Here is a 27,237-nt window from a genome sequence, read left to right as displayed (position 1 = left end):
GCAGCCTCGGCTACTTAGGCCCTCTGCAACTCAGTGAGACCCAGTTTCAAAATAAAGAAGAAAAAATAGGGCAAGGGGTATAGCTCGGAGGTCGAATGCCCCTGGGTTCCATCCCCAGACCTGCAAAAAAAAAAAAAAAAAAAAAAAAAAAAAAAAAAAAAAAAAAATCTTTCAAAATCTGAAGTATTTAGAAGTGGTCCAAGAAAGAAAAAAATAAATCCCTGTATTTGAACTTCATAAAATACCAGTTCTATGTAACCATTGGATAAAGAGTTGACATTGCAAAAATAATATGGCACCCTGCTTATTTCGATGCTCACCTCATCAGAAAGAATTTTAATTTTTTTTTTTTTTTTTTTTTTTTTTTTTTTGGTGGTACTGGGGTTCCTGGAAGCCCTTCTATCTTCAGGCTACGCTCCCAGACCGATTTTTATACTTTTTTATTTGGAAACAGGGTCTCTTAAACCAGTGCGGCAGGCTTTGAACCTGGGTGATCCTCCTGTCTCCGCCTCCCAAGCGCAGGGATTACAAGCATGCGCCACCAAGCCCGGCCAGAAAGAATTTTAAAACGTATTTCTTAAATAGGAAATCACACCTATAACCACAACCAGGTTATAGAGTGTGTGTGTGTGTGTGTGTGTGTGTGTGTGTGTGTTGATGTTTAGAAACCAAGGGAAAGGGAGAGATCTACTGGGCTTAGAACCCTGATATGAGGGAAGTAGATTCTAGAAGGGTGCTTTATTCTCTTGGGAGAGTGAACTCACACTGGAGGGCATGTGTGGGGTGCACGGGGCTGCAACTGGGCCCTCTGGGAATCCACTTCCTCACTTCCCAGAGCACTGCTAGCACTCACCCAGAGGGAGCTGGTTACCAGATACCAGTTAGTTGCCTTTTCTCACTCCTCCTGCTTTTCACATTTCTAGGTAAACAGTACAGTGTGAAGTGGTCCGGAGACCCTGGTTTGACAGTTTGTTAGCTATCTGATTTGGGGCAAATTATTAACCTCCCTAAGCCTCAGTATAATCTTTGGTATAATGGAGCTAAGCATCTCTATCTCTCAGGGTTGCTGTGAGGATTAAGCAAGACAGCATGTGGAAAATGTTTATGATAGGCCAGTGCATTAAACCCCTGATGATAAAGTCTTCCAGAGTGCTTCCTCTGACTCATGTTACTCGCCACAGGGATCTGTCTCATTCTCCTAGATTCTGAAATAGTCAGGATTCTGGACAAGAAGCAAGGAAGGATTTTGGAACTAAAGAGATTGAAGCTACCTTCTGCTGCTCAGACATTTCTGGAAATTCAATGGTGAGCACCACATTTCCACAGAATAACTGTCTATTTCTAAACTTTGAAGTTTCTATAGGAACCCAAAGTTTTCACAAAAGTAACAGCTGGTCCTTACTATCTAAAGTAATAATTAAACGGGGCATAAAAAAAGAATAGGTACAATTTCAAAGCATGCTTCTTCAAGTCTTCCAGTTTAGAGGAACAATTAATATTACTTTTAGAGGGAGTGTTTGCAGTTACAGGAAGCCTCAATAATAGAAATATAAGATGACTCTTGAGGGGCACACCCAGGTTTCTCCCAAATGTCAGATTTCCTATATCTGAATAGTCCAAGGTATCAGCCTAGCCCCACCCAAGAAAACAACTAACAAGGATAACACTTAAAACACGATATTTGATATACTGCCTACAAGTGGAATCAGCAAATGAGAACATTATTTGTCCTTCTAGGACAAGGTTTATTTTTCAACTATGAAAGAAAAAAAAAAAAAACAAGGTAATGTTACCTGTCCTTAGATATGGGAGCTACAAGTGGTGCATACCAGTTAACTGCCACCTCACAGTGGGCATCAAGGTATATCAAAACCTTAAAAAAAAAAGGCAGGTGAAAGAATACTCCTCACATACGGTACATTACATAGCACACACGACTTAAAATTATATGCTAATAAAAATCAGCATTAGAGTCAATTTTTGACATATTAGTTATCTGTGCAAGCCAGCATGTTCATGTCAATTAAAAAAGCAATGAAGGGTGATTACAAACATTAAAGAACTTTCATTTACCATATCCAAATGTCTGACATTGTAGACGGCAAATACTTCCTACCTGTCCGAGTTTAGCCTTCTGAGCACCAATGCTTCGTGCTTGAATTAGTCCTTCTCTTCTCTCATTTCGAAATACTTTCACAAGGCCATTCCACATTTTAATATAGTCATCCAGTTTTTCTTTTAAGTGTTCTATGAATATAATATTCAATTGAAATTATAAATTAGATCTTTGGATAAAATAATCATTATTTTTCCCAAGGAACAAAGATAAGGGATTAATGTACTAGGCAGTCGATATAAATGTGCTGCATGCCTGTGACCTCAGTACTTGGAAGGCTGGGACAGGAAGATCACAGGCTTACATTCAGCTCCAGCAACTTGGCAAGGATCTCCTTGACTTAGTGAGACCTTGTTTCAAAATAAAAAACTAAAAGAAGGCTGGGGGTGTAGCTCAGAGGTAGAGTGCCCCTAGGTTCAATCCCCAGTAACACACACACACACACACACACACACACACACACACACACACGCACACACACATGCGCGCACACACACAGAGTTTGTATGTTAATGTTCAATCTAAAAGCTTTCAGGCACAACACCTCTTTTTATTGTTAGAAGCAGTGATTCAGAATTTCTGAAGATGTGTTGTCTACTAATAGCATTCTGTAACATCACTGAGATCTGCACAGGGTATGCAGGTTTAATATTTTGTTTCTGGACCATTATTCTCCAATTGCAATAGGCACTGAATATTATAGTCTTACTATAATGAATATGGTTCCCACCAAGTTGGCAAATAACAATTAAAGAATCCCATTTTCTCCATTATCTTAACATCACTAGTGTGTATATGTTTATCTCATTATTGTAATTTTATATACATATATTTATAATTTAATAGAGGGAACCTTGTGTTATAGAAAACAGACACATTTGGCAAAGTGTCCACCATGGCTTCCTGTTGTGAGAAAACAGCTTCTGTTTGTATCACCATGAGTCCATGAAGCTGGCTTACCACAGCCAGAACAATCTCCTGGAACCTTTAATGATGCTTTTTAAGGGGCAAAAATTGTTCTAAAACTGCTTAGAAATCTGGCCCATAAATATAAAAATCACACACACACACACACACACACACACACACACACACACACACGCACGCACATAATGTTGTAGAGTTGCAGAGATGGGCTAGTAGTTAAGTAGGCATATCAAACCATACACTTAATGTATCACTCATTTTAGCAACCTGATTATTAGCAAGATACCCACGTACATATAGTTATTCAGAAATGAGAATTTTTTTCTTCTAATTTGGCACCTGGTTTTAATGAGTATTGTAAGTGAAATTCTCATGCTTAATTATATTTTTCTTCTAGCAAATTTGGGTAATTTTTCCTTCAAGTTTAAGAATTTTGTTTTTGGGGTGTGTGTGTGTGTGTGTGTGTGTGTGTGTGTGTGTGTGTGATATTAAGGATTGAACCCAGAGGTGTTCTACCTTCCATCTACACCACTAGCCCTATTTTATTTTTTAATTGGAAGCAGGGCCTCGCTTAGCTGCTAAGAGCCTTGCTAAATTGCTGAGGCTGGCCTTGAACCTGGGATCCTTCTGTCTCAGCCACCCAAGTTCTAGGATTACAGGCATGGGCCACCACACCTAGTTGTTCTTTTCTTTTCTAAAGCCTTCTCCTATTTTCTTTTCTTCTAAAGCCTGGTAGAATCCCAAGTTATTATTTTCTCTTTGAAGCCTTTTCTGAATTCCATTAGGTGCTTTTTTAGATATGCAACCTAAATACATCTTAAATAGATTTTTAGGGACAGAAATGAGCTGGTGGCTTGTTCTTCAAATTTAGACTCTTGGTTAAGATAGCCCAAAAAGGAAAATGGTAAATCCAGTTACTTCTGGGCTCCTTTAGCTCTCACCCTGTGGTACACTGTATTAGGGATGAAAATATTTACTGCCACTCTCGGGAATATCACGCCCTCCAACCCACTGATGCTGGCTGGGCACGTGATCTGCCATGGTGGATCTTGTTAGATGTGGATGGCAAAGCCGAGGGTTACTTGTGACCAGACACTTTACACTTGTGTTCTACTTTGTCACTTTTCCTCCCTTCTTTCCCCCTTCTTTTTGCCCCTGTGTAGGCAGTGTCTCTGCACACTCTGAGCTAAGCAGCCCCTGCACAATTGCCTTCAAAATGTGCTACAACAGACTGAAGATTAGGAAACTTAACATCCGAAACACTGATCACAAAAAGATGAATGGAAAATGTACAAAAATCTTAAGCCCTAAACCCTGTTCTCTTTTTTTCTTCAACCAGTTATTTTAGAATGACAAATGTTTTTGGTGTATCTTTATCTTTTTAAAGGACATGTTAAAATTTTACGGGTATTAGTAATATAGGAACTCTTAAAATCAGAACAAAGACATTTCTCCTAGCTTTTTTTTTTTTTTTTTTTGGTGGTACTGGGGATGGAACCCTTCTACCTCCGGGCTACACTCCCAGACCTATTTTATATTTTATTTGGAAACAGGGTCTCTTAAACCAGCGAGGCTGGCTTCGAACCTGCGCCATCCTCCTGTCTCCGCCTCCCAAGCGCAGGGATTACAAGCGTGCGCCACCATGCCCAGCTCTCCTAGTTGTTTTTACATTTAGACTTTTTGAACCTAGAGTATTGCCGGGCGTAGTGGCGCAAGCTTGTAATCCCCGCACTTGGGAGGCGGAGACAGGAGGATCACGCAGGTTCAAAGCCAGCCTCACTGGCTTAAGAGACCCTGTTTCCAAATAAAAATATAAAAAAAATAGGTCTGGGAGTGTAGCCCAGAAGTAGAAGGGCTTCCAGGAACCCCAGTACCACCAAAAAACAAAACAAAACAAAAAACCTAGAATATTGTCACCAACAATATCACCTTAAAACAATTTTTTAAATATTTATCTCGAAATAGGAATAATATATATATTATATAAATATATTAAATATATATATACATATACATACATACATATATATATATATATTGTGTGTGTGTGTGTGTGTGTGTGTGTGTGTGTGTGTGTGTGTTGTGGTACTGGGGATAGATCCCAGTGGCATTCTACCTCCAAGCTACACTCCCAGGCCTATATTTTATTCTTTATTTTGAAACAGGGTCTCACTGAGTTGCAAAGGGCCTCACTAAGTAGCTGAGGCTGTCCGCTAACCATGATCTCCTGTCTCAGCCTCCTAAATGCTAGGATTACAAGTGGCACCACTAAGCCCAGCTAGGAATACATACATACATACACACACACACACACACACACACACACACACACATTTTTTTTTTTTTACGGTATTGGGGATAAAACCCAGGAGTATTCTACCTCAGAGCAATACCCCCAGCCCTATTTATTATTATTATTTTTATTTTATTTTATTTTTGTGGTACTGGGGATGGAACCCAGAGGTATCCTACCTCCGAGCTACACCCCCAGCCCTATTTTTTAGTCTTTTTTATTTTTGAAACAGAGTCTCTGTGAGTTGTGAAAGGCCTCACTAAGTAGCTTTGGCTGTCCATGAATCACGATCCTTCTGTCTCAGCCTCCGGAATGCTAGGATTACAAATGTGCACCCCTACGCCAGGTAAGATGTCTAAGTTAAATGCAATTGGTATTCAGATGAAAAATTTTAAAGATATACCTGCTCTAGTGTAATTAAAATGATTAGTTGAAAAAAAGCATGAAGATAAAGGGAAAAGAAAGCAGGTTCTGTTGCTCCTGGCGCTTACATATGTGTGCAGATCAAGAGCAGAGTCGTGTCCCTGCTAAACAGAAGGGGTTCATCCAGACTGCAAGAGTTCTAAATTAAGTTTTGGAGGAAGGGAGCTTTTATAAAGCTTTTTTGAAAGGTGTTTTCATGCTACCCATGTTCTGTCCTCACTTCTAACATTACACTCAGTGATATCGCTTGTACAGAAGTATTTTCTGCAAAACTTATGTATCAGAATGCAAAAATCCTGTTGTTACTGAGTAGCCTGAGCTCTCTGTTCAATTTTCAAAGGTTTCAATTCTGTTTTGTGACAAGAAGGAAAAATATATATCTAAATCAGGGTTGCAGCAGCAAAATTCCATTTTTATTTTCATGCTGACTTAGGATCCGAGCCACAGCATTATCTATATCTTCATATTTATGTCATTAAATATATATTTAATTTATAATACACTGAAAGACAATACTTAAAGTTAACATTTAAAATCACTTATCTGGAAAAATCACTGCTCAATCATTCTTTTGCCAAGTTGCACCAAGACTAACTAATGCCTTCCTACATTATATAATGGCTGCCTCCTTAAAAAGAATAAAAACCCCAATTTCCTTTTACTTAATATTCTAAATCAGGTGGATATGGAGGGAAATACACCAAGAGCTGTGTGCATGTATGTTTTTATCAATGAACCTCGATATAATATTAAATTGCAATGCCTTAATGAAATAATTAAAAAATAAAAACCTCTTAAATCAAATATAGAACAAAAGTAGCTTTAAAATTTTCTATTTTAAGTAAAAATAATCTATGTCTTCTGGCCAAATTCAATATTTGCATCATCAGTCAGATGCATTGTACTGGCTATAAAATAGGTATATTAATTTCAGTTTACAAAATCCATGCCCTAAAGAATTGGTACAGACTCAAAAGTCTGTTTTGAAGACACAGAATTTTGAGTCTGTGGCTTTGAATCCAACTGTTAATTATTACCTCTGTGACATCTTTGAGCTTCCTGTAAAAATAGAGATTAAAAACAATATCTAAGCCAGGCGTGGTGGCGCATGCTTGTAATCCTTGCACTTGCAAGGCAGAGACAGGAGGATGGCGCAGGTTCAAAGCCAGCTTGTCTGGCTTAAGAGACCCTGTTTCCAAATAAAAATATAAAATAGGTCTGGGAATGTAGCCCAGAGGTAGAAGGGTTTCCAGGAACCCCAGTACCACCAAAAACAAAAAACAAACAAAGAAAACAAAACAAAATAATATCTAGTCTAAAGATTCCTTTTAGGATTAAATGAAATAATTCATATATATTGCTTGGCACACTGTCAACTTGTTGATAATACCTGCAATGGGTAGATACTAACTCTTCATTTTAAAAATTAATTATTTTGAAATCACATTTTTATAATTATTCATAATTAAATTGTTTTACAGAAAAAAATCCATTTTGTAGTTATTACCTTTATTACTGAAGTCGTCGATCAACACAATTTCCGCCAAATATTTCCGTGGGGTCCTCTTGATCACGCTGTGGACCGTTCTCATGAGGGTTGACCATCCCTCATTGTGGAAAACAATGACAATGCTCGAAGTGAGCAAATTTTCATCATAGTGCCAGTACTTGCATCTGCAAAAAGAAAATTTCATCACATTTGTTTAGAGGTAATTAATAATGCTGGATTCCAAATGCTTTATGATTGTTCCCTCCCTCCCTCCCTCCCTTCCTCCCTCCCTTCCTTCCTTCCTTTTGCCATACTGGGGATTGAATTCAGGGGCATTCTACCTCTGAGCTACGATAGGCTGATATTTTTAGTATTTTTTTGGAAACAGGGTCTTACTAAGTTGCAGCGAGCCTCACTAAGTAGCTGAGGCTGCCTGTGAACTCGAATCCTCCTTTCTCAGCCTCTCAAGTATTGGGATTACAAATGTGCAACACCACGCCCAGCTCCTATAATTGCATTTTCTGATTGGATTAAATATCATTGACTTAACAAAGAAAAGTGAATGAAGTACAGCCTTTTATAGGAGAAACACAAGCTAGAAAAGAGAAAATGCCCATAAAATAAACTTACATATAAAGCTACTTTATAAGTCTGTATGATAAAAAGATCTAATTCATAAATTTGTGCTGAGGATACTGAAGATATTACTTACAGCTATCAAGTTGCTTGCTGTTATTTTCTATGACACAGATATCAGTTTAATTCCCTTTTTGAAACTTGAGCTTTCAGTACAGAAGAGATTTATTTTACTTGCTGTGAAAAATATTAGTATGTTTGAAAGATGTCCTGTTCTAATATGGCATTCATTCAGAAAAAAACAAAAACAGACTGACTTAAGGTGGACAGTAGGCACTAAAAATTTTAATGTTGAATGAACAAAGTTCATTGTCTAGAGCTATTTGGTTGGCTAAAAATTGATCTCCAACTAGTCTATACAAAAATAAACTATTTGAGATGACTACAACAGGAATAAAGTTGTCGGGATCTTTTTCCTAACTGGAGGAAACTCAAAACAGGGCCTGGCCTGCTGAAAGCTCAAGGAGCCAGAGAAGGCAGAGTGAGCACAATTCTGAAACCCAAAGTGAGGAGGCAGCAAAGGCTCTTCCAGAATAACGAGTTCAAAAATACAGTAGCGGAGAAATGCAAATCTTTTAAGACAATGTGATGTGGTGTTTCTGGAGAGCAACTAATGTAGGCAGAGCAAGGCCCATCTAATTTTAGACAGGTAGGGATGATAATCCCAGAAAACAAACTGCAGCCCGGATGGAAGATCAGGCATCATTCTTCTTCTTCTGGGCTTAAGCAGCAGAACTGGCTGTGAAGGACAGCAATTTTGATTTACAATGGACATCAGAATTGGTGAAAATATTTACAACGTGGAAGATTTGGGACTTGCTAATTTCAAAGGCAGGAGATGGCAACTCCGGGGAGCTGGCAAGATAGGAACTTTGAATGGGGGAGAGGAAAGAATTGAAACTAAACACTGGAGAAGAGGGAGTGGGTAAAATGAAGACAAGAGGTGGGGTGCACCAGGGCCACCTTCACGGTCCTGGGCAACATGAGTGGAGATCACCTGAAGGCCTGTTCTCTTAGAGAGAACAAGGGGACAAGGGACCTGGAGCAGAGTACGTTGTTCATATTCTCCATCTCCTCCTGCTTATTATAGTTTGAGATAATTCTAAATACGTAAACTAGATTGTGTGTCAGTAATAACTCTGGGTATATATTTTTCTTCCTTATGTTTTTTGTTTTAAAGAAATACAAAAGTATGGTGGATGTGGTGGTGCACGCTTGTAATCCCAGCTCTTGGGAGGCTGAAACAGGAGGATCGCACAGGTTGAAGCCAGCCTCAGCTACTGAGTGAGGCTCTCAGCAACTTAGTGAGACCCTGTTTCCAAATAAAGTAGGTCTGGGAGCATAGCCCAGAGGTAGAAAAGCCCCTGGGTTCCACCCCCACTACCACAAAAAATATAAATACAAAATACAAAATACGAAAGTAATAAAAGCTTGTTGTATAAAATTCAAACAACATAATTTATAAAGGTGAAAATTTCCTTTCTATCTAAGTATACCAAATTTCACCTTTTAGAGAAAATCACTGTTAATAGTTGGCTGTGTATTTTTTATATTCATGCAGGCATACTGTATGTATATACAACATATATTTAGATGAGTAGCTACAGATTCTTCTTCCATGTGATAGATATTATCTATTTCTCTTAATAATATCCCATAGTACGGCTATTCTGTAATCTGTTCAATCGTTTCCTTATTGATGGACTTTTCAGTTGATTCTACAAATGTTATAATGATCATTCTTATGTATATGTCTCTATACCCTTGCATAAAAATAGAAAATAGTTCCTACAAAATTCTCAAGATTATAAGCTTATTAAGGACAGAAACTTCAGCTATTTTATTTACCACTTTATTCTTAGCATCTAATCCCCTGTAGCTGCTCTACAATTATCTACTGTTTGGGGATAATATTTTTTTTTTTTTTAAACTGGGTTCCTGGAAACCCTTCTACCTCCAGGCTACACTCTCAGACCCATTTTATACTTTTATTTGGAAACAGGGTCTCTTAAGCCAGCAAGGCTGGCTTCAAACCTGTGTGTTCATCCTGTCTCTGCCTCCCAGGTGCGGGGATTACAAGCATGCGCCACCACGCCTGGCTGGGGATAGTATTTTTTGAAGTATTTCTTGATGTATTTTCTTCTATAAGTAAGGTCCACTAGACCCAGCATCTTCCTATTTTGAGGTACCCTTGAGAACAAGGGAGCCCAGATGGGCCCATATTCTGGAGGAGAAAAGGGAAATAGACACCGACTGCTTTGTGTATCTAAGTCACAATCACTCTGAAATACATTATGATGTGAGACTAAAATGTAGCAATAAAAGTATATATAAAAAAAGAAAAGGGAAATAGAAACTCTCCTAGTGGAAAAATCCAGAAGGAACAAGATGATAGAATGTAACAAAAGCAGATGAAGGAAGGGACTTGTGCCCAGTTACCATCTCCAAGCTTTAGGAGAAGACTACCCAGTGTGGGGTGGCTGCATCAGCAATCATCCTTCTCACCTCTTCCTTGCAGTGTCCCTTGGCTCTAGGATGGCACCAGAGAGCCCAGAAGCTCCCATTCGCTTTCAGTGGGGGCCTTAAGAAGTAGGTAGGAGTTAAGAGCCTGGGGCCCATCCAGGATCACAGTGGTAAGGGGTCAGATTTCATGCAGCAAGTCTATGTAGTGGAAGCTTTAAAGCCAGGGCTTGGCCCTAGGAGACAAGTAAGACTTGGAGGATCCAGTGAGCACTGACGTGAAGATGAGTCACCAGAGTGGGGCTGGCACGAAAGAGACCATTGGTCCCAAGGACAGCAGGAGAATGTCGCCGGAAGTCAGTGTACCAGGTGTTTGGCTGTGTTTAGAATGCGCCCCTGAGAACTTCCATGTTGGGAACTTAGCCCTACTGCAGCAGTGCTGGGAGGCGGGGCCTAATGAGAGGTAGTTAGGTCTTGGGGATGAAGTGAATGGGTCAGTGATGTTACCAGAGTGGGCTCTTAAAAGGATGACTTTGGCTCCCTTCCTCTTGCTTTCTTTTGCTCGTTCTCTTCCTTGCACTTGAACTCTCTCACCTTTCTACCTTCTACCATGACATAACACAGGTAGAAGGCCATCGCCAGGTACCTGTCCTTCAGTATTGGATGGCCCTGCCGAAAGAACCGGGAAAAATACATTTCTTTTCTTTATAGATGACCAGGTCCATGATATTCTGTTATAGATATGCAAAACAGATCAAGACAGTTCTGTTAGTAGCAGATGAAAAGACGTATCTGGTGGGAGAGGGTAAACCTTACTCCTAGCTAGGAGATACAGAGGGTAAGCAGACCCCCAGGATCCACAACTCCTCAAGGATTCATGGCTCTTTTGTCACCTGGATACCAGAGAGGAGAGAACAGGCCACCTGGAAGAAGGGAGAAGCCCTAAAGAGGGAGTTTGAATTTCAGGCTGATTAGATACTTAGCCCAAATGAGGGCGATAGGGCAACGCAGATTGGATTACCTTTAATTACAAGCTAGCTGAGTGAATGCAGGTTCTTGAAAACAGTTTAGCTCTTTGGCAGCTTTTCGGGTTTGCTATTGTTAAGAAGCCATTGGGTAGAGCACACAGAAGTGCTTTGTGCTTATTAAACACAAAGCCTCAATATTAAGATTTGGTAATGGAAGAAGCGCTCATGGCCCTGAAGTAAAATCCCCCTTGGCATCACCTCTCACCTTCCTGGTGTGGAATCTGTAGTCCAGTACTCTCTCTTGTCTGTGGTTTTGCTTTCTGAGTATTCAACTACGTGCAGTCAAACGTGGTCCGAAAATAAAGTACCATATGATAAGATATTTTAAGAGATAAAGACCACATTTTTATAGATTTTATTATAGTACATTGTTATAATTATTCTATTTTGTTAGTTTTGCTGTTAATCTCATAAGTAACTTTTATTATAGTGCCACCGTTATAATTATTCTACCTTATTGTTAGTTATTGCTGTTAATATCTTACTGTGCCTAATTTATAAGTTAAACTTTATTATAGGGATGTATGTATAGGGAAAAAATCTTATATATAGTTTGGTATTATCTGCAGGCTGAGGCATCCACTGGGGGCGGTTTGAAACTTATCCCCTGTGGACAAGGAGTGGGGGCTTCTATGAGTTCTGAGACGGAAGGTTGACTGAAACAAAAATGCCACATTTATTTATTTATTTTTATTTTTATTTTTTGCAGTACTGGGGATGGAACCCAGGGGCATTGTACCTCTGAGCTACACCTCCAGCCCTATTTTTTATTCTTTATTTTGAAACGGGGTCTCACCGAGTTGCAAAGGGCCTCACTAAGTAGTGGAGGCTGTCTGCCAACTATGATCTTCCCGTCTCAGCCTCCTGAATGCTGGGGTTACAAGAGTGCACCACCACGCCTGGAGCTAAGATGCCACATTTAAATCATTTAAATGGCTCTTGTTATATACATTTTTTTTTTTTTTTACTAATTTCTGTTCTCCACATCTCATTTTCTAAGAGTTTTAAAATCCTCTAACATTGCCGGGCGTGGTGGCGCACGCTTGTAATCCCCGTGCTTGGGAGGCAGAGACAGGAGGATCGCGCAGGTTCGAAGCCAGCCGCGCGTGCTGGCTTAGGAGACCCTGTTTCCAAATAAAAATGTAAAAATAGGTCTGGGAGTGTAGCCCAGAGGTAGAAGGGCTTCCAGGAACCCCAGTACCACCAAAAAATAAAAAAAAATTAAAAAAAATAAAAAAATAAAATCCTCTAACATCAAGAATAATATTGGTTCAGCTACATTTCAGAACTGCTCTGACTCTTAAGTAATCACATTCAGATCATAGGCATACAATGATTAAAGTTACAGAGTTATTCTTAGTGTAATTTTACAGAATATTTTCACAGCAGCTATGTGGGCCAGGTGCTTGGTATGTGAAGAAAAGATGAGAAAGAATTTTCATGGTGCTTTTTCCATAACTTAAAAAAGTGGATTTCAAAACCAAAAATGAAATACCTATGAATAATTTATTGTATCCTTTCTGTATAAGCCATGTTTTAATATCTGTAGTTTGATACATAGCCTTATAATATTTATACTTTATTTATTTATTGGTACTGTGTGTTGAACCCAGGGGCATTCTACCTCTGAGCTATACCTCCAGTCCTCTTTTATTTTATTTTGAAACCTTCTTGCTAAGTTGCTGAGGCTAGCCTTAAATTTGCTATACTCTTGTCTTGGTCTCCCAAGTACTAAGATGACAGGCATGCCCCACCATGCCCAGTTAGACTTTATTAATAAGTAATATCTAATTCAGGAGATTGTGAAAAACTTAACATCTTTAAGCTGCAAGTCCTTGCAATGCATATAATTAATCTAAAGGTGTATGTGTATGTGTGTGTACATTTGTATATTTGTGCATGGAAGTTACTCAACTCATCCCTTTTAAAGGTTACATCTTCACAAGATTATTCACTGAGAATCAATCTCCGTCCCTCCCCCTCCCTCCCTGCCTCCCTCTGTGTGTGTATGTGTGTGTGTGTGTGTGTGTGTGTGTGTGTGTGTCTGTCTGTCTCCCTGGCAGTGCAGGGCCTTAAGTATGCTAGGAAAGAACTGAGAAACTGCATAAAAGGAATCATTTTAGGAATTCTTCCCTTAATTCTGCAAGCAGTTAAAATCTAATAGAGAATATTCTTTAGGCATAGGAAATAAATGCTCAATTTAGGGAACATTGACTTTTTTGTATGCATGTGTGGTGCTGGGAATTGAACCCAGAGGCATTCTACCTCTGAGCTATACTACCAGACCAATTTTTTTTTTTAATTTATTTTTTGTGGGTCTGGGGATGGAGCCCAGGGACATTTGACCTCCGAGCTACACCCCCTGCCCTATTTTTTATTCTTTATTTTGAGACAAGTTCTCACTAAGTTGCTGAGGGCCTCACTAAGTAGTAGCTGAGGCTGTCTGTGAACCGCAATCCTTCAGTCTCAGACTCTTGAATGCTGGGATTATGAGTGTGCACCACCACACCTGGCCTCCAATTTTATTTTTATTTTGAAACAAGGTATGGCTAGGTTGATGAGAGTCTCTCTACTTGCCGTGGCTGTCCTTGCACCTGTTATCTTTCTGTCTCAGCCTCCTAAGTACTAGGATTACAAGCATGTGCTACCATACCCGGCTAAAACATTGACTTTTTAAACTATTTTATTTTTTAAATAAATTGAGAACCTTTTCTGCCTCCTAAAATCTCCTTTGCTCACTTATATGACAAAAGGAAGCGAATAATGTTTACAATTTATATGAAACAGTATTGATGCCACTGGCTGAATAACTTGTAACACAGATATAAAATTCAACTCAGCATTCAGAAATTAATATATATATATTCAATGAAAGAATAATGTAAACCCAATTGTTCAAACTCCACTTCAAGTTTTGGATGCTATAGACTTTGGTTAGAATGATTCAAAGTTAGTGCCTTGACATCACTCCACACACATCTGACATGCTATGACAGACATTAATTCTTATAGTGCATTATGCATAGTAAAATAAAGCATTTAGGCACCTTATAGATTAACCTTCCCCATCACCTCTTTCTAGATATGTTCCATTTTATCAAAGAGTTTCCAAAAAAGCCGGGCGTGGTGGTGCACGCTTGTGATCCCCGCGCTTGGGAGGCTGAGGCAGGAGGAGCACACAGGTTCGAAGCCAGCCTCAGCAACTTAGTGAGGTTCTCAGCAACTTAGTGAGACCGTTTCCAAAATAGGTTTGGGAGTATAGCCCAGAGGTAGAAGGCCTCTGGGTTCCACCCCCAGTACCACAAAAAAAAAAAAAAAAAAGAATTTCCAAAAAAAATTGCCATAATTCAGACATAGAGTAGCCAACATAGGGGAAGCAGTGCTGCAAGCTGAGTCTAGATATTATTCCTCGGTAAACATCATCTTAAACTCTATTGGCACTGCATGTTCTCTAACTATATTGTATTCTAGCTCACATATCACTAGGACTTTTCTCCCCCAATTGTTGTTAAGCCCAGTGTTTCCTATTTTGTGTTTTAGTGTACAATACCACACTTGCAGTTACTACGTTCTCTGTTGCTGGTTTAGGTGACAGCCCCAGCAGGCTCCGATCCCTGGGATGAGTTTGTCATGTGTTGGTTGTATGACCATGCCTCCCAGCCAGTTTCCTTCCTTCCTTCCTTCTTTCCTTCCTTCCTTCCTTCCTTCCTTCCTTCCTTCCTTCCTTTTTTTTTTTTTTGTGCAGTACTGGGGATGGAACCCAGGGGCAATCAACCTCTGAGTCACACCCTTAGCCTTATTTTTTATTCTTTATTTTTGAAACAGTCTCACTGAGTTGCAAGGGGCATAAGTGGCTGAGGCTGTCTGTGAATCAGGTTCCTCCGGTCTCTGCCTCCTGAATGTTGGGATTACAAGTGTGCAACACCATGTCTGGCTTATTGCTTATTTTGAAACAGGGTCTCACTAAGTTGTGGAAGGCCTCACTAAGTAGCTGAGGCTGTCTGCAAACCGCGATCCTCCAATCTCACCCTCCCAAATGCTAGGATTACAAGCATGTACCACCATGCTGGGCCAGTATGTAAATTTGCTTACAGAATGAAACTTCAAGATCTCCACTAACTTCATTTAATCAACATATCAATCAAACTATTTTCTCTTAAAACTTGAGCTTATTTGAAATCTCTATGGTATTGTTGAAGGTATAGATAGCCTTTCCAGGTAGTATTACTTGGTAGATCCTAAAATTATTTTTTTTTAATAAATGAACACTGATTAAGTACATATGCTGACAAAATAGAAAACTGATATATAAAATATATATATTTTTGGTGGTACTGGGGTTCCTGGAAGCCCTTCTACCTCCAGGCTACACTGCCAGACCTATTTTATATTTTTTTTATTTGAAAACAGGATCTCTTAAGCCAGTGTGGCTGGCTTTGAACCTGCGCGATCCTCCTGTCTCGGCCTCCCAAGCGCGGGGATTACAAGTGTGTGCCACATTAATATAATTATTAATTAATATAATTTATATAATTATTAATATAATTTATATTAATTTATATAATTAATATAAAATATTAATGTGCAATGAGAAAAGAACCCTCAAATTTTCAAGTAGTCTAGTCATCAACAGAAACTCTGCTATAAATACTGGTTACACTCGAGTTATTAGGCCAACAGAGAAACTGTTTTAATGGTTTAATGGTTAGTGCCTTACAGTTTCGAAAGCTTCAGAAATTCTCCTCCATAAGAGTCGGGGGTGGTGGTGCACGCTTGTAATCCCAGCGTTTGGGAGGCTGAGACTGGAGGATCGTGGTTCGCGGACAGCCTCAGCTACTTAGGCCCTCCGCAACTTAGTGAGACCCTGTTTCAAAATAAAGAATAAAAAATAGGTCAGGGGTGTAGCTCAGGGGTCGAATACCCCTGAATTTCATTCCCAGACCTGTAAAAAAAAAAAAAAAATTCTATTCTCCTCCATAAAATGGTTTGCTGAACAGATTAAAGATTAAACATGTGACTGGCTCAGGCTCCTTCTCTGATAGACAGTGAGAGGTACAATGATTAGTTTTTCTTTGGCTCCCTTATTCTAAGCTCTGTGTAGATTACTCCTCTCTTAATAATAGATTTGTTCTTGTGATTAGGCACAATAAGATTGAGGTCACATTTTGTTTTTATTTAATCACTTACTCAAGTCTGCTTCCACTCCTTGAAGAGCTTGTTTTCTTTTTCTTCACTACTAGGAACTCCATGATAATCTAATTACTTTTCCCTAATATTGTTTTCATCAGTTAGTCCTCTCTTAAAGGTCAAAATTAAGCCTGTAATAAAAGAATTCATTCTTCTGTACTGTCTATAGAAAGAGAATGTTAGCAAAGCTAAACTCAGAGGTTCTGCTCCTAGCCAAATAGAATTTTCATGTATTTTGTTAATACTCAATATCTATTTTTTCTTTTTTTTTTTTTGTGTGTGTGTGTGGTACTAGGGTCGGAACCCAGGGTTGGAACCTCCGAGCTACACCCCCAGCCCTACTTTTTATTCTTTATCTTGAAACAGGGTCTCACTGAGTTGCAAAGGACCTCACTAAGTAGCTGAGGCTGGCTGTAAACTGCGATCTTCCTGTCTCAGCCTCCCTAGTGCTGGGATCACAAGTGTGTGCCACCACGCCTGCCTCCTCAATATCTATTTGTTGATTTGATTTTAAAACTTTTTGTGAAAATACTCCTTTTTCAGTGTTGTACTACATCACAGAACACCACCCATTTCTTCATTAATGAATTAAAAATTGATGGCAAGGAGAATAATAAGTCTTTAACTCTTGCTCTATTTGGGTTGAAAATCCAATCAATGAACATCGAATGAACGGTTACAATTTTTCAAGGGATGGCTGCTAACCATAATCCTTGCTTTGGAGTGCTCTGTATGGTGCCACAGTTGGAAGGCAGGAGGCCAGAGGTGAAGGTAGTGTCAATCGGTGGCTTTAGGCCATCATGCCCATAATCTATATGAAGCACACCTCTTTGAATCAGCTCATTCTAAATAAAACAGGTGTTTGCTCTCTGTGCAGGGACTTAAGACAAGTGCCCCAATTTAACCAGGTTGCTTCACCTTTCATATTTTGGAGCAGAGAGCTGAGATGCACAGATTTATTTCATGCCCAACCAATTGGAGGAAGGGGGACAACTTAGCATAACAGCATGACCAGAACCAGAAACTCTCCAGCCTACCATCCTCAGGCTGAAAGCAAAGAAGAGCTGGTAAAAACATGCGCTTTATTCAGCTTATGTAACAAAAAGCAGCACCACTTGTGGGTTTCTCTGACCCAAGGCTCACAGAAAGGCTTTTATTTGTATTTATTTCCATTTTTTCCCCCTAGACTTCTCTGAGTAGCCAGTTTCCCAGCATCCCATAGTTAGAGTGGCTGGCCATGGTGCTACTTTTCCTTCCCTCTAGATCTCATCCAGAGTTCAGCTGTCAATAGTCCTCAAACACACAGTCTAGTATGGTTAGGATCCACAGCTCTGAAACAGCTGGAAGAGCTAATGGTTACATCATCTTTGGACAGCTCAGCTTGTAGTCTCTGCCACAATCTTTTTTTTTTTAAAGTTTTGTAAAATTTATTAAAATCAGAGAAATGAATATAATAAAACTTAGAAGTCCCAGGCACTAGCTGTCAAAGGACGTAGGTTTCCAAGAATCAGATTTCCCAGAATTCCTTAGGAAAGGATTCACATTATTTTCCTCGTTGCTCTGGGACTTGGGCCGCTCTGCGGATCATTCTGCCCTTGGCCCGTGCTCACGATGTGTTAGCAGCATCCCTGAGTCGCGGATTCGTCTCAGTGCAGCCGATAGACAGCATTACTTGGCCCAGTGGATGGGATGCTATTTCTTCTGCAGATGTTTGGAGTGACGAGCTTCTAGACACCCACACCCCCACTCAGCGAAGGCCATCTTGTGTCCTGTCCTCACACTTGAATAATGCGCTCCAGGTTAAAACACGGGCAGAGTCATCCCCACAGGAATCCCTGTAACATGCGGCAGAAATGTCTTGGGGCAGAGGTTTTTCTTGGTTCTGATTTGTCTAAAACTGTCCCTCAGCTGGCCACAGTTCACAGGTTAAAAAAAAAAAGTTACAATTTTCTGAATTTATGATAAAACTGCGTCCAGAGGCAGATGAAGGTCACTGTAAACACGCATGTCACTAGAATCTGGAGCAGCAGCGTTCTCCAAAAAGCAAGTGGTAAGGGTGCTCTGAAGTAGAGGCAGAAGCTGTCCCAGCCCCCGTGGTCCTCCAGCCAGGCGCGATGGCGCCCCAGCAGCCAGGAGCTGAGCAGCCTCACCAGGCAGCGGCAGTCCCGCGCCGCCTCCCCGGGCCGGGGCTCCCCGCGCCTCCTCTCTCTGCAGCAGCGTCCCCGCGAAGGCCAGCAGCATGGCCACGCGGCTCCAGGTGAGCCCCGCGTCGTCGGAGAGCACGGCCTCGGCCATGCGCTCCATCAGCTCCACGCGGTTCCCCTGGTAGCCCAGGAACCTGGAGAAGAAGCCGGGGTACTGTGCCGGCGGCCACGGCGCGCAGCAGGGCGGCCTCGGGCGTGGACGGCGGCAGGCCGGGCTCGCCGGGCTTGCGGGCGCAGTGCTCCAGGTAGTCGGCCAGCAGCCGCTCGGTGCGCTCCCGCAGCGGGTCGGGCCGGCACTGGGCGGTCATGCTGGCTGGGCTCGCCTCTGCCACAATCTTAAATAATGTGCACAAACCTTGGGGCAGAGACCTTCACCTCTGGCTTTGGAGAACACCTGCAGCCCTGCCTCCCGCTGATGCTCCTCCTCAGCTTGTGTCCTACTGAGCCCAGCCTGGTGGCAAAGGTGTGTTTGCCACTTTGAGGCACTATAAAGTGTGGGAAGCCATTAAGGTTTTCCCCTAAAAGAAAATTTTTGACTCAGCTGACTGTCCTTCACCCAGAGTTAACAAGGTTTGGGGTCATGGAAAGTTCAAAGTAAAAGGTCTGAGAGAAGATCAGGTGGTGATGGCACGAGGGTATTGATTGACCTGCCCGCGATGTATGTGCTTTGGATCTGTCTTTTTTTTTTTTTTTTTTGGTGGTACTGGGGTTCCTGGAAGCCCTTCTACCTCCGGGCTACACTCCCAGACCCATTTTTACATTTTTATTTGGAAACAGGGTCTCCTAAACGAGCACGCGCGGCTGGCTTCGAACCTGCGTGATCCTCCTGTCTCTGCCTCCCAAGTGCAGGGATTACAAGCGTGTGCCACCACGCCCAGCCTGGATCTGTCTTTATTGTATTCAGGTGGTGATAGCACAAGGGTATTGATTGACCTGCAACTGTAAATACCTCAAAAGAAATAAACCCGGGATCAGCCAGTAGAGATATCAACCTGGGAGTGGACTGGCGATCCTTCCATGCAAGATCAAAATTCTTTGAATTAAATTCTTAGAATTGAATTCTTTCATCCTCACTCCTCTCTTCAGAACCTGTACTTTTGCCGGCTGGCTCCTGCAATAAAGGAAGACACAGGAGGAACTTCACAGCTAGTTACCTGGAGTTGACTGTATGTCCCAAAGGGTCAGGACATTAGTGACGTCAGAGACGTGGGCTATGGATTCGGTGAGTACTGGCTGCATGAGCCACAGTTACTCACATTCCTGATGCCGGGAGCACTCATCAGGCATCTCAGAGCGTGTGCTCAACGTTCCCGAACAAGTTATGCAGTGGAGAGAACTAAAACTCTTGCAGACTACATAATGTTTAAAGCCAAATAAACAGTGTTTTTGCTATTAGTTACTGTGATCTCATTTGTCCCAACTGGAGAAATGCAGGTCTAATATAATTGCTCTTGTAGTTTCCAAAGCTCTTTCAGACATATTATCTCATCTAAGTTTCACAGTAACTCTGTAACGTAGGAAGACATTATTACTATTCATTTTATACATAAAAAAACTACCCGTGACTGTCAGGTTATATGGTTTTGTTAGTAACAATAGGTGAGTTTAAAAAATGAATTCTTTGATGACTGTAAAGTTCTTTCCCCCGAACCACAGATTTGCTAAGAAAGCAAACAGGCAAATGAATTTCTCATTTCATTTATACCCAGGAAAGGCATGGCCACTACAGTCATGGCTACATACAGCTTAGAGGATTTCTGTCTGATTTTCAAGACTGAGGACTCCAAACATATGAAGGAACTAAGTATGCTGAGCTATGTCACTCAAAAGCTGTCTTCAAATTGTTCTTAAAACAACAACAACAACAACAACAACAACAACAACAACACATTCAGACAGATGTGTCCAGTATGACCTACAATCTCAAACCACAGTTTAGGAAGAAATCTGGCAGAGCATCCTAGGACTGGACATATGTTCTTTTATAGTTCTTAAAAATTCCCTGAGAAAGGAAAAAAAGAACATTTCACAGTGTGAGCCATATGTTTATAGCTATATTGGACTTTCACTTCACATATGAGCTTACATACCATATTCTAATTTTACAGAAGTGCCAGCTTATCAAACACTGATATATTTGAGCTAAAACAACCATCACTAACAGGAGTAAGGATCAACACTGGGTTCCACACATGGATGTAAAGACACTAACAGCACAGGAAAATAAAGATTTGTATCTCTGACTTAGTTAACCGATGCCTCACCTTATTCCCTGAAGGACTTTGTGACACTTACAAAGACACACAGAGTGAAAGAACATTACAAACATTAAAAATAGAAGAGGAAAATGGAGAAATAACATAGAGGAGAAAAGAAAGAATCAAGAACGAGGTTTCATTTTCATTTATCTATTTTACTTATCTACTTAAAGTTCTGGGGATGAACCTAGGGGTACTCTACCACTGAGACACACCCTCAGCCTTTCTTATCTTTTATTTTGAGACATGATCTTGCTAAATTTCCAAGGCTGGGTTTGAACTTGCAATCTTCATTTCTCAGCCTCCCAAGTGGCTAAAGAATGACATTTTAAGAATACATGTCATGTGGGGTGTGGTGGTGTACGCTTGTAGTCCCCGTGCTTGGGAGGCTGAGACAGGAGGATCGCATAGGTTTGAAGCCAGCCTCAGCTACTTAGTGAGGCTCTCAGCAACTTAGGGAAACCCTGTTTCCAAATAAAGTATAAAATAGGTTTGGGAGTATAGCCTGGAGGTAGAAAGCTCCTGGGTTCCACCCCCAGTACCACCAAAAAAAAAAAAAAAGAAAGAAAGAAAGAAAGAAAGAAAGAAAGAAAGAAAGAAAGAAAGAAAAATGAAAAAGAATACATGTCAAACCAGGCACAGTTGTACATGTCCCAGTGACTCGGGAAGCTAAGACAGGAGGATCATAAGTTAGAGGCCAATATGGGAAACTTTAGGGGAGAAAATGTCTTAAAATTAAAAGATGAAAAGGGGTGGGGATATAGCTCAGCAGCAGAATGCCCCTAAATTAAATTCCTGGCACCTTGAAAAAAACCCAGCATACCAGGGTGTAAAAGGCTCCTGTGTGTACAATTCTGGGGGACTGTTTACAGAGAATACGCTGTTAATGGTACCAGGTGCATCTACCAACCCCTAGATACTTCTCATAGGTGAGCAACAATTCAATTCAAAATTTCTAGCAGAAAAACCTAGTTAGGTACATACTTAATAAGCCAGTTGTTCAGAAGAATAATATTCTTGTGTGAAGTCCAGATGGGATTTTTTTGTTTTGTTTTAACAGAGGGTTTCCGTATGGTGCATACAATAATGAGATTCATTGGGCTGTTTTTCATGAACGGCTTCAATGGAGACCAATGGCATTATACCAAAGTGCAAGTCATTAAAAACAGTTGTGCAGAGAACAAGTTGGGAATTTAAGTTCAACACAGATTTGAAAATCACACTTTGCAAACATTCCTTAAAATGTTTATTGAGTCATCTTCTATTCCACATTTCATCACCCAGTAAGTGATTATATGCCTTCTCAATGTACTCTAATTACAATAAGGAAATCACATCTACCATATGGGAACTTGCATTTCCAAAAGCAAATTTTAACACTTTTAATGACTGAAGAAGAGGTATGTACTTACAGTAGTAGTATGGTAACTTTAGGTTAGAATTAGTGAATAATTTCCAAACAAAGAGTTGTTGGATATTTCAGGAGTTTTCAAAAAAGGCCTTATACTACAGACTTACATTAAGTCTTAAGCATAGATTGATATTTACGTCCCTACAGAAAATTGAGAAGATTCAGTAGTAGGTCATTTTTTGAAGACTTTGAAGACTCAACTATAAGTTAAATCTGATTACAAATGTGGAAAAGCTTTGATTACAAATGTGGATATAATGCACAAATGTGTATATAATGTACAACAGTTAGCATTTATTCACATAATAAGCAACATCTGGGACTAAGAAGAATGTATTAACTATGTTTAGTAATTTATCTTGCTAATAGTATTAGGAAACAGCATGTAATTTAATGTGTACATATGAGATATTTAATAAATATTATGGAGAAGATCTACAAATACTATTTCAAGAAGTCATCAGTCTACTGCTTTTCTACCATTAATTGAATTATCTTTACCTTTCTCTTACATCTTTGCTTCATTATGATTTTCCAGAAAATCAAATCCTTCTGAGGCTAATGAGTCACCAAGATGGACCTGAAGTTAATTATCAGAAATTGTAATTCCATCTAGGGAATTACAAAATAGGAACTAAGAGGGTATGTTAATTTTCACCCTGAAGAAAGTAGATGCCAGGAAGTCTCAAACAAAAATTCTGGAAAACATTTTAGCTTACTTAAAATCTGGCAGGGAACCCAAGGATTTAGCATACGTGAACACTGCAAGTGCACTCCCGTCAACTGTCACCTTGAAACATGTATCCTCAGCTAGCTGCATTCTCTCTGCAGAGGCCCTGGATTTCCAGCGGGTCTGTAGACAAGCCCATAGGCGGGGGAGACAATTACCAAAAAAGAAAAAGGAGCAAAGGAAAAGGGCAAAGCAAATCTCTGTATGAGGTGGAAGCCACGCGGAACAGGATGTGAAAGACAGTAAAAAAGAGACTTCAGAGCTGAAAAAATACTAAGAATTTACGTTAAAAAAAATGGTTACTGATCCTTTGAACTAGAGATTCCACTAGGAGTTTGTCCTATTGAAATAATTAATTCTGGGCACACAGACTGAGCCATAGGCTTGTTCCTAGCGGTGTTTTTTTTTTTTTTTTTTTTTTTTTTTATAATACTGAGAAACTGGAAACAGTTCCAAATATCCCCATAAAGGATTGGCAACATAAATTGTGGTCAACCACCCAGTGGCATGCCCAACACACAGCTCAGTAAAATGGAGCTGTGGGGGGGGGGAATTAAAGACCTGCAGAAACATGTAAAAAAGCTTTTAATGCTAGTTATGCAGATATGAATCACCTGAATTCACCTTTAAAAATTATACTACCTGGGTGGTAGGATTACAGTGATTTTTATTTTCTCTTAAGTTGACTATGAAATATGTTTAATTCTTCCCCCCTTTTCAAACATTTGAAAATAACATTGTAACTTGGGACAAGTGCAAGTGAACAGAGCATTGCACTAGCATCTTCATTCTCCGCAAATCACTGGGCAAGAGATCTAACCTGATCACCTCTTTTCTCACAGAACTATTTCATGAGGCATTTCCCACAATGAGTGTGCCCCTCATGTATCAAATTAGGCAAAAATTCTGTGTTGACTTTGCAGATGGCTCTCCTAGAATGCATCTAGTCCAAATAAGCAAGGGCACGTTTTTTAATACATTACTATTTTTACCATTCTCATTTTGAGTTAATAGTAAGATTACCTGAAAGACTTGCAAATTCTGCTTAAGGTACCCTGCACTTTATTCCTGCCCATTTTTTCCATCCTGATACCATGTGGCTGTTCCATCTAATTGTATGGCTCTTCCAGATGCTGTTGCACTGACAAAGGATGGGCCTACCCAGAACAGAGCTGCCAAGCGGGTACTGTTTCTCAGAGCGATGGGGCAGCTAGAAGAAAGATAAATGTGCCCAGGTGGGAAAGGGATATACAAAGGCAAAAGAGCTCTGTTGGAAGAAATCTTTTTCAAGGGCCAGTGCCAATATTTGGTGGTTTATAAATCCAAATAGGAAACCCAGCTTTTCTGAGTTCTTATATAATGTTCCAAATATTATTGAATAAATATATTAAATTACCACTCCTTTAGAAATAAAGTATTTCATGTGGTGGAAAAAAGTATACCCTGTGTGTGTGTGTATGTGTGTGTGTGTGTGTGTGTGTGTGTGTGTGTGTGTGAGTTATTGGGAATTGAATCAAGGGCATTCTACCTCTAAGCTACACCCCAGTCCTATTTTATTTTTTCATGTTTTAATTTTGAAACAGGGTCTCAATAAATTGCAGAGGGCCTCACTAAGTTGTTGCTGGGGCTGACCGTGAACTCACAATCCTCCTGTCTCAGCCTGCCAAGTACTGGAGTTACAAGCATGTGCCACACTTGGCAAGAGTATACCTTTGGATGGAAAAATTCATCAAAAAATCTTAGAAATCTTATTTATTCTGAGGCAACTGAGATGGGCTCAACTGTGTATCTCAAGAGTAAAAAAAAGTAGTCTGGCTCTGAAATTTCTTTAAGTAGCTGCAAGTAGACCTCGCTTGAACAATCTAAGGCACTGTATTTATCTACGTGGGTTGAACTGACTTCTCGCTGTTCTGCAGTCTGAGTGCTGCTCTGATATGTCATGCCATCCCTGGCAGCTCGCTGCTGATAGCATCTGACCACCAAGATTAGTCAAAGCACTGACCTGCAAGGCCATCTCTTACACGAAAGCCTCATGCAAGAAAGGAAGCCTCCAAAGCTTCCTCATTACCTACGGCATGAGAATGCAGAACACCAGTTTTCCCCCTAAAATATTATGTCCCTAAACACTGTCACACACACACACAAGAAAGGCATTATTTTTTTTATATCCAAGACAGTCAATCCAATTACTCCTTTGAAGCTGAAGACTTCACAGGAGTAATTGGATTGACTGTCTTGGATACCTAACATATCATTTTCTGAAGTTGATGCTAACCTGTTAAATCTTTATTCTGGAAGACAAAGGATATTAAAAATTATTATCATAGTTTACAGAGGAACAAAGTTGACCCTGCACTGACCTTCAAATTATTCTCACTTTAAAAGATTTCTCTATCACAGGACTCTTGTAAACAACTTGTCCCCAGTCTGCTGGGGCAGTGTTGAAGTGTCCCTAGTTTTACTGGATTCCTGGAGTATGTGAACCTACTAGGATCATGTCTGTAACTCCTGGTGCTCAGAAAATATTTCTTTTTCTGTATTATGACAATTAGACTTCATGGCAAGGCCTATTAGACTTTGTTGTATGTTTCTTTGAGACCACGACTGAAGAAACAGGAGGAATTTTCTTTTGTTCCTATGATACCTGGGCAGAAATTATTTTTCTTAAGGAAGACGAGGAGATACATTTAAAATTAAAAAGTATCCCAGATTAAGAAAATAATCAAGGCCAGTTAACAGAAAATTAAACAGATTCAACACAACATCTACCTGCTCAGGAAAGACAGGGCCAAGATGCACTTGGGGCCTGAGAGGATGATACTATCACATTTACATGGTCATCTGTACCTTTGAAATTCAGATTAGGCCTACTAATCAACAGAGACTATTTCAGCACTAAATCTAATAAATATTCCAAACAGTGAAGAAAACCTTCCTTATTCCACTGCTCCTGCTGCTGACTGCAGCAGCCTCTGTGGAGTGCATCTTGGCACGACTCCAACTTCCTTCCAGCCTATTTTAGCAGTCAGACATCTGTAAAAGGAGATGGGGGGACAAAGTAGGGAAGAGAGGTAGGAGGGAGAAAGCAAAGATGAATGACAAGCCTAGTACGGACGATAACTAGGCCAACTTGTTTCTATTCCTTGCATGGAAAAGCCTGGTATTCCATGCTTTTATTCTTGACGTTTCTAAAATACATTAACAGATTTTATTTCTGGCACATAATAACAGGTAAAAATATTTGTTCTATTAGTGGATTTTTATCATTCCTGGCCTCTGTGTTCCAAATATAGACCAAAAATGGAGTCCCTGATAGAGTCATCAAGGATGATGCTTTGCTTTTTAAACTCTGTTAAAGTTCTGTTCTCCAACAGAAAATGTGTGTCCATTTATAGGATATTTAATGCCACATTTTTCTTTCTGTTGCTGATACTACTATTAAAAATGGAATGGTGGTGCCGCACGCTTGTAATCCCAGCATGTGGAGCGATGAGACAGGAGGATAGCAGTTCACAGACAGCCTCAGCTACTTAGCGAGGCCCTTTGCAACTCAGTGAGACCCTGTTTCAAAAATAAAGCTTTGTTCAGGGAGGAGTTAAGGTGCTTTGGGCCCTAAATTCCATATTAATAATCAATAGTATACGTAACATAAGGTGTCTTAAAAAACATAAGTGACTGAGGTTATGTGTTGTTTGATGAAAATGTAACCAAAGGCTTGCAGGCACCTAAACCTCTAGGAACATAGTTCTGTATTCTTAGTATTCATGGTTACTCTATAGGACATTACTATCAAGGACAAGGAGGACTGACTATTTATCAAAATTCAGATACACAGAAATTACACTTGACCAATAAAGACATTTATAAAAAGTCAGGTACAAAGTTTGCCACTCTTGGATTGGCCACCATAAAAGGGAAGCATGCTAGGTAGACAGATTTCCATTCTTTAGGCAAAACGTTTCTGCCTGGCTAGAATAATCTACAGGATTTAAGATAGACACTAAATCACATTCTCACAAAATTAAATGTATGCTTGGAAAAAATAATTATGCTAGAAAATGAAAATTTAATCACT

The 27,237-nt window shown here is 40.0% G+C and overlaps 1 protein-coding gene and 1 pseudogene across 5 annotated transcripts in view; both read right to left on the bottom strand.

Annotated features, from left to right (window-relative positions):
• Positions 1–27,237, bottom strand: part of GALNT7 (polypeptide N-acetylgalactosaminyltransferase 7) — a gene marked incomplete at both ends in the record, with an annotated part of 155,504 nt that overhangs the window by 20,913 nt on the left and 107,354 nt on the right. For 3 of the 4 annotated variants that reach the window (XM_080710791.1, XM_080710790.1, XM_080710792.1), the window contains 3 exons: positions 1,794–1,873; positions 2,117–2,247; positions 7,267–7,433. In XM_080710791.1, coding sequence (XP_080566917.1) covers positions 1,794–1,873; positions 2,117–2,247; positions 7,267–7,433 — 378 coding nt within the window. The remainder of the gene's footprint in view (positions 1–1,793; positions 1,874–2,116; positions 2,248–7,266; positions 7,434–27,237) is intronic. The other variant, XM_080710793.1, reaches the window with a different exon arrangement.
• LOC308273435 (bcl-2-like protein 10) lies at positions 18,500–19,071 on the bottom strand (annotated as a pseudogene). The gene has a single exon. The product of its transcript is annotated as a bcl-2-like protein 10 (transcript).

This window comes from Muscardinus avellanarius, assembly GCF_963383645.1.
Source record: "Muscardinus avellanarius genome assembly, chromosome: 14".
Lineage (NCBI taxonomy): Eukaryota > Metazoa > Chordata > Mammalia > Rodentia > Gliridae > Muscardinus > Muscardinus avellanarius.
This window is presented reverse-complemented; position numbering and strand designations above follow the sequence as displayed.